Source organism: Alosa sapidissima, chromosome 8, assembly GCF_018492685.1.
Source record: "Alosa sapidissima isolate fAloSap1 chromosome 8, fAloSap1.pri, whole genome shotgun sequence".
Taxonomy (NCBI): domain Eukaryota; kingdom Metazoa; phylum Chordata; class Actinopteri; order Clupeiformes; family Clupeidae; genus Alosa; species Alosa sapidissima.
The window spans coordinates 24,809,857-24,821,796 of NC_055964.1; the positions used below are offsets into that span (position 1 = coordinate 24,809,857).

The 11,940-nt window shown below is 40.3% G+C and overlaps 1 protein-coding gene across 1 annotated transcript; it reads right to left on the bottom strand.

The window, feature by feature from the left end:
• Window positions 1-223: 223 nt before the first annotated feature.
• On the bottom strand, window positions 224-5,344 carry rfk (riboflavin kinase). Its single transcript, XM_042101917.1, has 4 exons — window positions 4,768-5,344; window positions 3,789-3,940; window positions 3,405-3,507; window positions 224-1,676 (listed from the first exon to the last, which is right to left on the bottom strand). The coding sequence occupies exons 1-4, from the start codon at window positions 4,847-4,849 to the stop codon at window positions 1,492-1,494; spliced, it is 522 nt and encodes a 173-aa protein (XP_041957851.1). The 5' UTR covers window positions 4,850-5,344; the 3' UTR covers window positions 224-1,491.
• Window positions 5,345-11,940: the final 6,596 nt, after the last annotated feature.

The following is an 11,940-nucleotide window of genomic DNA, read 5'->3' on the forward strand; positions in this document are numbered from 1 at the left end:
GCAACATAAAATGTGAAACACTTCAGCTGATGTAGCAGGAATGTTATTCCTCATTCTGTAAGTCACTTTGGATAAGTGCCTGCTAAATGAGTAAATGTGTAAAAATAAGTGTTCCTGAATGCACTGTAACTTATCTACTTCGTTTCTAGGTAATGCTAGCTTATTTGGAGTACTGGTCCAATGTACAGGGAGATGAGGGAACAGAAGGACACAGATCAAAAAACAGATTCCATTGATTTAATTAGGACAGGATACCAGGCAGCGGCATACAGTTGCAGGCAGGATAATTGAGCGTGCACACACACACACACACAGTAAGGCTGGTCCCTGGAGACAGACTCACAGCAATCAGAATGGCAGAGGTGAAAACTCCTAAGGAGTATGAACTCTATCATACATACATACTCACAAAAACAAATATATATATATATATATTTATATATATATATATATATACACTTATATAAATATATATATTAACAAATTACTGGAAGTTTAAAATGGGAGTCATGACAGATTGAGCAGTAACCTTTTATTGAGTTCTTTCAAATTGTTCATTTTCACCTGAGGTCAGTAACTTACAGTTAAATACAGCAATTTATTCCTGTGTGAACGGGACTATGACTGTGTGTATGTGAGCTTATATAGCATTATTGGTGACAGAAAATTGCTTCTGCATAAACAGTGAACAGGAAAGAGAGAGGAAGTCAAAGGCCTCCAGACAGGCTAGCCTTGATACAGGCCCCCTGATCTATCACTAATTATGGCTGGATGAAGGAACAGACTGTGACGACCACGTCTCCACTCGTCTCACAAGAAGCAGGGGTTCAGTGCGTTACATCTGAGGACTCTTAGATCTATGGTACAGGTGCATAATGCCGTGACAGGCGTGGGATAAATGCTTCTGGGGGCAGACAAAGCTAACTCAGCTGTACACACACACACACATACACACACACACACACACACACATACTCTCTCTCTCTAAAGCCAGCTTTCTCATACAGACTGCTCTCGCTCACCTCAATCACAGATGTAGGAAAGCCAACAATCATAAATGATACTCTTCTATACAAATCAAAATTGTATACATTAACCAATTGATTATGATCAGAAATATTTACAAACTGCTTTTGGCAGAGTCACCATAGGAATTCAGCCAGCACGTTTCTCTCTCTCTCTCTCTCTCCTTCAGTCTCTCATAGATAAAGGCCCCTCCTCTCCTCGATGACCCTGAGCTGATGGACTTTCCACTGGGAGTCTCCAGCACTAAGCCACTCAGATAGCAGCACTCCTCTATCTCTCCCTCTTGACCTTCGTCTACCTTGCACTCTTTCCCTAAATCACCCTCTCTTTCCTTTCTGCTTCTTGAGGGGTGAAAGCACTGATCACAGGAGGACTGTAAACACATGCACGCACACACACACACACACACACACACACACACACACACACACACACACACACACACACACACACACACACACACACTCAGTGGCCATTCATGATATGGTTTGATTCTGTTGATATTGTTGATGTTGACGTTGCGGTCTTGTCCAATGGCACGGTAAAGAGGTCCTTGAAGAAGTTGTCCTCCTTAAGTTTCTGGTGTTCAGGAAGGTCCAGTTTCTGCTTGGCTTCTTCTATGTCATTGTGGATTGCTGTGATCAAAGCATCTGCATAGATACAGAAAATGTGGAGTAAGTAAACAGCATTACATTTGTTTGTCCCAGTGATTCAATGTTTGCAATAGATCACCAGCTGGTTGTAACACATGCTAAATAGCAGTTTTTTAAGAGATGAAAAGAAGCAGAAACAAACTCAGAGGATATACAGTAGTGGGCAAATCTAATGGAGCTTTTTACACTTCCTGGATCATCTGGTTGAATTTGATTAAAGAGAATGAGAAATAAATATGTAATTAGAACATTACCAAAACTAAAAGGGCTCCTAAGACTAGGAGAGCACAGTACTAAGTGGATACAGATAATGCAGCACATTGTCAATGTCACTTTTTGCAGAATGTGAATTAAAAATGTATACTGCATAATGCATACTGCCATTTTAAATATATTAGTGTGTGGTTAGTAATACATTACGCTATACTGAATGGTTGTGGAGGAAAAAGCCACACAGTTGGCCTCTCTCTTGCACTACCATCACCACAAATGTGCATGTCTGAATACAAAACCATCAAGTGGCTGCATTGGGGCTCAAAAAGATTCATTTTAAATGGGCACAGGAACATCAAATGAAAAACAACACCACACTTTAAAATCTAGCCTAGCAGAACTTTCTCACATTTCTGTGGTCCCCTTTGAAACGTATTGCTTTATGACCTATTGACTTCAACCCCCATCCCTCTAACAACATGAACAAAACCTGAATTTTATTTTACACATCAATTGTGAGAATCATGGTAAGTATCAAAGCAATACTGCTGAATACATTTTGTAAATACAGGGAGGATAAAAAAAATTAGACCAGGCTTCTAAAACTATTTTTCGCAAATGGAGCGCTTTAGTTGTGGACCCGATGTAGCCCGGGTGAAAATATTATTAACACAGCCATTTTCTGATACATTTTGGATTCAAGTCAAGAAAGAGTAATTCTTCCATCTTGAAATGCGCGCGCTCTCTCTCTCTCTCTCTCTCTCTCTCTCTCTCTAACAGTAAGATCCAAAAGTAAGATCTGAAATCGTCAAGTCTCAACATTAAGTCCTATTTAAAGGACAATTTCTTAGATCCATATATACTTTTGCTCCTTAAAAGGTTTTTTCTTCCCGGAAAACCAGGTTATATATTCGTAATCTCCTAATAATAAGCTGATTTATTTTCTGTTAAGACATAGAAAATACTGTTATGAGCAGCAGATTTTTCCTCTGGGACAACGCTATGAACTGTGGGTAATTCTCTTGAGTTAAGTCTACAGAAGTTGCAACTATTGGAAAGTGGACTTAAAGAGCTCAGCAAATCTCCAAGAAAGCCCTCATTGCACTTTATGATTTAACAGTGGAACAGCCCTAAACCCCCACAGACTTAGCAGGAAATAGCCTCAAAGTCTAAGTCTGTGAGCGTGAACATTAAGACTGGGCCAAAGACAGTCTTTATGTGAAATGCCGAAAGTGTGCATCACGATGGATGGATGTTTGTATTGGTCTTATGCTTTGTATCAACATGAATCATTCTTTTATCACAGTGATGTTATGGCCTCACCAGTGGTTTATCATTATACTGTAGTGGCAATGAATATCACTGCAGCCTCATTCGGCATATCCTATGTTTGGACAGTGACATGCTTTGTTTGGAGAAAAGTCCATGGAGTCATTGCTAATGGAGCTATTCATACTAGGACCACAGACTATGTTTGAGAGTATGCTACATCTGTAGTTGAGTATGCCTTACCAAGCGAGTCAAAGCCTCTCTCTGGTCTGATGTAGCCAACCATCACCACACTCAAGGTCTGCCCATAGAAATCTTCTTTGAATTTGTGGATCACATGGGTCTCCTGAAAATCATATTTGAAGTTTTCAATACACAAGTAAACCTGTCCTGCTGTGAGTGAACTTATTGTGCCAGTTCTCTGTACACAGACTAAGCCAAATCGTATATCTTTTTCAGTGGATATCATAATTGATGTTCTCTTTTGGTCTAGGACTAAGCTTAACCCTTGCACAGGACTCTGGCCCATTATGTGCAGGTACCTTTGCATACATGTGAAACATATCAGTGATTAATATATTTCTACTGTGTGTGTGCATGGGTGTGTCTGTTCACACTGCCTCTCACCATAGACTTCATTGTGTTTTTGAAGTACGGGTTCCAGCCAATGCTCATCACCATCTTGTGAACGGGACCATTGTCCACTCTGGCCCAGCCGTAGTAGATGCCTGTGCTGATGTCTGCCGGAAGCTGCTCCACTACGCATGTTGGGAAATTTGCTGCAACGCACACAGAGCCAGAGAGAGATACTTACTACATGTCACAAATCTCCATATATCTTCATCAACCATCACCTCACTATATAGTCCAAACATCAACACTACCATTAAAATGGCATTGACAGGTCACATAATACCGCATTAACCTTAACACAACCCAAAACAACCAGCCATCTCTGCAGCTACTGTGACAGGTCTGGCACATCGCCTGCTAACAACAGACCACAGAAACCAACACCAACCGACAATCATGCCAGTTCGGTAGATGGACTCACGAGTGGATCTGATAGCTCACTCAACAATTCATCTAACTAATTGCTGTTTTGAGACTAGACACACTCGTCACATGCGTAACGTTAGACCACAATATCAGCTTTGATGCACTGGCCCCATGACTGACGGTGGGTTATGATATGACCCAGAAAAGTGACCTCGCGAAGACCCCTGACAAGTGACAACCTCTTGAAAAAGCTGTCAATTCAAAAATAACGTGAAGCCAACCGTAAGAAAAACACCTAGGGAGATATAGAAATACTAGAGTTTATCGTTAACGCTCCAACGAGGTTATGGGCAAGGTAACGTAATCTTGCTAACAGTGTCCAGATACACATCAACGACTCGAATTCCCCGAAAGACAGGGCACTGTTAATCATCTTCAAAGTGGAACGACAGGATAGAGCAGCCCCAAACCTGTCGAATCCCTGAATAAGAAGAGCAATAGTCGAGAAAGCGGCTGATGTAACGTTAACGTTAAACGTAAGCATGAGCTAACTTATATTGCTCAATCATAATGCAGCTAACGTTAATTATCTTCAATGATAACTCACCTGTGGGAATACCTAAGTCTTTGCTTCCTCTGCCAAATCCATGAATCACTTCTCCTCGACAAAAATAAGGAAGACTTTTCATTTTGCCTTGAAGGGTCCTACCTTCGGTTAGGGTTAATCACCTTATCAAGAAAATGACTGGCAAGATAGCCGGACCTAACGTTAAGTGTGTCTGGCTCAGTCAGCAACAAAACGTACCCTCAATTATCTTAATTCAAGTAAAATAAGGAAATGTGAAAAATGTCTGTCTTTCTTCAATTACAAAGGGATTTATGCTTTCCTCAGACTAACATTTTACAATTAGACATCTAACAATTACTAACATTTAATGTGCTAACCAGCTAACAGAGTTGCCGGTTGTCAAGTTTAACCGACACCTTAGGTTAACTAACGTTACGTATCTGGTTAACACACATAAGTTGCTCGTTTTGCGTCTTAGTGGCCAAGTATGAACATCTACCGACAACGCTTCCCGGTAATGTGCGTAGGTAAGTTAGCTAACGATGATGACTCAAACTGCCCTATGTTGCGCGATCAACGACCTTAGCACGCACGTTCGCTACCGACCAAGCGGAGCATAATTGTGACAAGATTCAAAATAAAAGGCCTTATCGCAACATCGCTTGTGACTATATAATAATGATAGTCAAACAAACAAATAACACCCTCTTACCACCCAATATTATTGCCTGAAATACTTAATTTTGAAGGACACTTGAAAAGGAAGCGTTTTTAAACATCAATCCATTGTTGTGATGCGAACTTTTACTGTAGTTGGCCTACTTCACCATGACAAGCCTATCGGAAGTGGATGGTTTCGAGTTCCGATATGAAATTGCAAGATAAAAGTCCCTATTAAAACTTTTCTGATAAAAGTCTGTCAGCCCTTGTCAGCGCCAGCTCTGGCCCCTGGAGCGTTTGCACCTTGGTTTAAATGGACAGTAAAACAAAAATATTGTTTTTCCCCCTCCTAGTTAAAAAATATGACAACCGTAGGACAGATTCCCTGTGTTCAGTGCATCACGTTCGCATGCCTCCTATTTCAGTGCAAAGCCTTTCTCAACCTTTCTAATACAACCTATATACAGCCTAATCACTATAACACTTTTGATAGTCTGTTACCACACCTGGCCAGATAACTCACTTCGTAACAACACAATGCATTGTCGTGCAGAAGGTCATTGGTTGGCTTGAATGTTTAAGTCAGTAGGGCAGTTTTTGTGCTGTGATTTGAGCTAAAACTTGATTGGATTTTTTTTCGAGAATACTATTTTCGTTGAGGAAGGTATTAAGCTGATTACAAACAACCTTCAAGTACTTTGCTCAGGATATTACTCTGTCACGTTTGTGGTTTTGTCTTATTTCTGGTATCTTGTTTTGGGGTGTTTGTGTAGAGGGTTTTGTTCACTTTGTGGTTTCTTTGTTCTACTACTTACCATGTGCTCCTTTGTTTATTTTGCCATGTGTCTTTTTTCCCTGTCTCTGTCCCTCTCTTGTTAAGTTAATTGTTTAGCCTTGTCTGTGTTCACCTGTGCCTTGTTGTCTTGCGGTGTTCTTTGATTATCTTGTTCCATGTTCACCTGTGTCTCCTTGTTTGCACCCAATGGTTTGTGTTGTGTTCCCTTGTTAGTGTCCTGTGTATTTAAGATCTTTTGTTTATCTCAGTCTTTGCTTGGTCATTGTATGTTTAGGCCTATTGTCATGCTGTTCTGCTGCCGTCGTGTTTCCCTTGTCTCCTGTGTCACTTGTTTGTAAAATAACCTTTTAGTCAAGCTTCTGCATCTTGTCACGCATTTGGGTCTGAACCTTGACTTACTCAGCATCATGACATAGCCTATAGCCTACAGGATAGTAGGTCAAGATTTGACTTTTTAAAAGTATTTTCACGACAGCGGTTTTAAAAGCAGTCAGAAGTATACCTTCTAATGAGGGGCAGACCTGGCCTACTGGTTAGCGCTTCGAACTTGTAACCGGATGTTTGCCTGTTCGAACCCCCAACAGTAGGAACGGCTGAAGTGCTCTTGAGCAAGGCACTTAAAGTGTATATGTCAGGTTAACTAAATTTTCAGAAAAGGGAAATGAAGCAAGAAAGTAGTGAGTAGTGATTTCTCTTGAAAATGTCAACTTTAAATACAAATATAGCTGCAAGCAGCAATGAGGGGGCCAAGCAGCTGGCCGGAGTAACCATGGCAACGAAATGCTGTTAGCTCAATGCTGCAATCAGACGTATGGCCATAAGCTGTCAAAGCAAGTTTCACGTCTAGCACGTCAAAAGTTACAAGGCAAAATGCATTTTTGCTAATTGCAGTGACCCTAGAGGTCAAAGGTCACAAAATGTCTTCGGCATTCACCTGATGGGGTCATGAGTCCATGTACCAAGTTTGGTTTTGATACATGCAACGAGATATGAGCTCACTTCCTGTTTGGCGGCTTCACCACAAATTTCGATTGGATGTGACGGGCGAACGCTTCTATCAATTGTTACAGAAATAAATGAAGTGACAAGGCATGGTCTGTTTTTGATCAAATCAAATATGGCGGCCGAATAAATTATATTGATGTGACAAGTTGCCCTCAGTTGACCTAAGGACCTTTCACAGTATTACCAGACACCACTAGTACAATTTAATTCTAAGCACAGCAGCAGCTACAGGCCAAAAGGCATGTTTGTGAATTACAGCGCCCCCTAGAGGTCAAAGGTCACCAAATTTCTTGAGGGTCCTCCTGATGGGGTCATGAGTCAATGTACCAAGTTTGGTTTTGATACATGCAAGGGTTGCTGAGATATGAGCTCACTTCCTGTTTGGCGGCTTCGCCGCAAATTTTGATTGGCTTTTACGGGCGAACGGTAATACTTCCGAAGACAAAAAGTGATAACTTTTGTGAGGCTTGGTCTGAAGATTATCTGTGTCAAATTTGGTGGGAATCAGAGAAAGTATGTGACCCCTGATACATTTTAAGTGTTTTTGATGAAATTCAAAATGGCGGAAAATCTATCATGGCGGAAAATGACATCATAGGGTGCGTTGAACTCGGCTTGGTCCAAGGATTCCAACAATACAATTTGAAAATCGGACCAACAGGTCAAAAGTTACGTGCATGAACGCACATCCAACTTTGGCCTGTTGGTGGCGCTAGAGGGTTCGAGTTGGTGACATGAATCATGGGACCGTCCCCAATCAGTGTGCCAAATTTCCCAACTTTTTACCATACGGTTCTATGGGCTGCCATAGACTCCCATTGCATATAATAATAATAGGAAAACGTAGAAACACAATAAGGTCCTCGCAGCTTCGCTGCTTGGCCCCCAATAAAACAAATTTACGGTTATTTTTCACATTCCATTTATGAACATTTATGAAGATTCCAGGAAACATTCCAGACACAATGATGACCTCATAAGAGGGAGTCCAGCAAAGTTGGTCAATTAAAGGATCATACAGTAGGCTTTTTTACACTGATGAGGCCAAAAACATGACTTCATTCCAGTATGTCATGCTAGAGTCTACTACCTGCCTGACATAAAAAATATCCTGACACATTTTGTCTTTACTGGCAACCATTATTGATCTTAAAATGTGATGAGGATATGGGTAAGTAGCGATGCTTGAAAATGACAGTTGTGTCACTTGCCATCATATATAGGCCATTATATAGCCTAAACTAAGTAGAATCAGTAAGCAACTCATTAGTCTGTGTTTAGCCAACCATGGGCATATATGCTTCCTGCTTTAGAGACCTGACTATAAAACCATCAGTGTACAGTATATGGGCCACCACACATTTGCTCTTTATATATCCATCTGCTTATCAACTAATGTTAGCTATAGACAGACTATTAATTTGCTTACTGATTGTACTTAACTTGTTGTATATGAAAGCCTACAGTATGTGATGGCAAATGACACAACTGCCATTTTGTGATCCGATCCTACTCACACCCCTTATCAATTTCTCACTGATGGCCATGATTTACCTACATTTTGTAGCTTATTCATCTTTACTTTGTCCCTGCCAGTCAGGCTCATGCTTATGAACCACTGGTATGCCATAGAGGAAATGTTTGGCCTTATCAGTGTAAAAGAAAATGCAGTTAAAACCCATTCTCCCCTATGCTCAACTTTGCTGGACTCCCTCTTATGAGGTTGAGCTACTGTGTCTGGAATGTTCATAAATTCAGTTCCAAAAATAACTGTAAATATTGTTCTATTTTATTTAAAGTTGATTTTTCAAGAAAAATTACTACTCACTACTATCTTGCTTCATGTTCCTTCATTTGTCAAAAATGTTTTTTAACCTGACATATACACTTTAAACGCTGTTGTAGCAGGCAGCTCACTGCGCCGGGATTAGTGTGCTCCACCTCACTGTGTGCTGAGTGTGTTTCACTAATTCACGGATTGGGATAAATGCAGAGACCAAATTTCCCTCACGGGATCAAAAGAGTATACTTATACTACTTATTTCAGTGTTTCCCATATGACTTATTATAGTGGCGGCCCACCACAATATCAACAATGATTTTCCAGGTTGTACTAAATTGTGCTTAAATCTGGTAAATCTGGAAAATAATTCAGTGGAAATGCATGGATTCCAGTTTCTTCCAGTAGCAGCAACTGGAATCCATGCATTTCCACTGAATTATTTTTGGAATGTGATCCCTTATCATACCTGTTCATTCTTACTCGTCGCTCGACTTATCGTGACTAAATTCAAGATGGCTGCAAACGCTAAACTTCGTGAAGATACTGTCTGTATAAATCGTCTTGTAAGTAAACTACCAGTGCTTTTTCAAAGTTCTCAATGTCTCGTTTTAAATGTCAGGGCCCTCGGAAGTCTACCAATGAAGTGTGGAGATACATTGAGCCTCGTAAATGGGTGTAAAACAGTGATTTATTTGCATGGCTAGCCCGATGCCGAAGCACCACTATTGAAAAAGCTGTTGGTAGCATCGGCTAACTAGCGCCAGATTTTGGAGTGCAGGGGACAAGCCGAGATGGGCTATGAGACATACGTTCACACTTGGTATCATGTTTCAATACACTTTAGGTCAATATCACACCGGAATTCTCCTTTAATTCTGCAAACCAACCACCACAAATGGAATTCAATTCTGTGGGAAACACTGTATTATCTTGAGAATAAAGGGAGCCAAGATATCATATACATTTTACATTCTCGTGCTACCTTGTGTGAATCTACATTGTGAGCAGTTTATACTTAATCAATCTATCCCTTTATGCAAGAAAATCATTTTACAAGTATGATCAGTTATTTTACTTTACTTTACTTTTAGCCTTTGTAGCCTAAACCATGCTCTACCTTACTTGAAAAACCTTTGTTGAAATGCAAGAAATTGAAGACTGAAACTAGGGAGTAGTCTAGGGTGTTTGGGAATGAACATTCATTCCCAAATGCTTTTATTTCGTGTAGACTTATTGTTGTCTTAATGCAACATTTTACAAAGCACTGGCAGGGCCACCAAGGACTGTGAGGGAGTCAACAGCATTTAGCAAGCAGAAGTGTCCCAGCCCGGTGTTTAGGATGCATCGTAGACAAGTAGCCTATTTATGCCCTTCTTGTTAGCGTTGTGGCTAACTAACTTAGCTCCTATCAGTATGGTCAGAAAAGAATGAGATGACAGTCAAAAGAGACAATTACAGTGCTGTTATCAATTTGCTCGGTATAACCGACTTTATGTTTCACAAATACACCAACAATCAATCAAACAACAATCAAACCAGCCTCCATCAGTCAACCAATTAACGTTAACATAATTTTACCTATGGACATAACATTAAGCTAGTGTAAGATTAATGTTCCTGCAGTAAAAACCAAGCATGTCCGATAAACATTCTCAGGTTTATTTCGGCTTAAAGAAGTAATGAGAATTACATTTAACCTGAAAATCATTCTATCATGAATACACAAGCCACAGTGGTTAAACCGTAAGCTACTTTTGTGTTGTCGGTGTAGGAAGTCACAGTGAAGTAAAACCAGAGCCTGTTTACCAAAACCAAGTCAAGTAGGCCTAATGCATGTGTGTCTTGCAGCAAGACTCTCCACCATCTGGTGGACAAACTATGTAATGCCAATACTGGAAATGCAGTCTAAATGAAGGATCATTGTTTTTCCTTTACTGATTTTAAAATTATTTATCGCCCGTTATTGCCGATACCGATAGTTAGGAAAATACCTATCGACCGATAACAACGGTCTGCCGATAAATCGGTTAGGCTCTAATCTCCTACTCCATCCCCGACTCTTGCAACTTTTGTGTAGGCCTATGCTTGTATGTATGGAATCAAAACAAGGCCATATATATTTTGTACCTGTGAAAATATATTTACATGTGTAATAGAGTTTTGCAGCTGTATAAAACAATTTGCGCTTGTGCACGGAAACTTTGTACTGGGTGACCAAACAAACAACTTGTGATCAAACTAATTTTTTCCGTAAAAGTCTAGTGGGCCTACAGTACATGCCCACCAAGTTTTATGTGCCAGGGTGTTCCGGTGTCCTGGGTATCGTTGACCAAAATCAGGAAGTATATCTCTATATGACCACTACACTAGCTAGAGGTGGCCATAATAAGATACTATGATGGCATAATACACTATAGGCACTATCGATGGCATAATAACCTGGTCAAACGAGGAGATATATGTCACTAACATCTCATTCCAAATCCCAAAAGACATAGGCGGCTCAGGTTGACTTGAAAAGAAGAAAGTGGTGGATGGAAGGAAGTGGCTTAGTCGAACAAACCTGAAAGACAGCACAAGCCAAGTGTAGCCAAAGATATGTGCAAGAACATTTGTGCCTGGACTGGAAGCAAATACACCTCTGAAAGTAGAAAGTAGAATGTAAGACAGACAAAAGAAGAAGGCTGTAGTAATGTGAAAGAAGTCTTAACTTAACTAAGTTAACTAAGTGACAGCACATGAGAAGCTTGAAAAATGGAACAGCTATGATACTGTGCAGAACCTGAGCTTAAGAATGACAGAGGAGAGTTGGATTGGGTTAAATAGAAGCTAAAAAGTGGGGCAAAGAAGACATATCTTATCGTAATGTCACCAGTTTTATAAAATGCCCTTAGATCCATGATCTTGTACATTGTATCGGTTGATTGAGAACAATGAGAAGCCAAGGATGGCCTTGACCAAACAGGCC

Coding starts and splice junctions, on each gene's coding strand:
- rfk (XM_042101917.1), bottom strand. CDS start 4,849: ATGAAAAGTCTTCCTTATTTTTGTCGAGGAGAAGTGATTCATGGATTT. Junction 3,941..4,767: donor AGACTTAGGTATTCCCACAG/GTGAGTTATCAT, acceptor TGTGCGTTGCAG/CAAATTTCCCAACATGCGTA. Junction 3,508..3,788: donor AAAACACAATGAAGTCTATG/GTGAGAGGCAGT, acceptor TATGATTTTCAG/GAGACCCATGTGATCCACAA.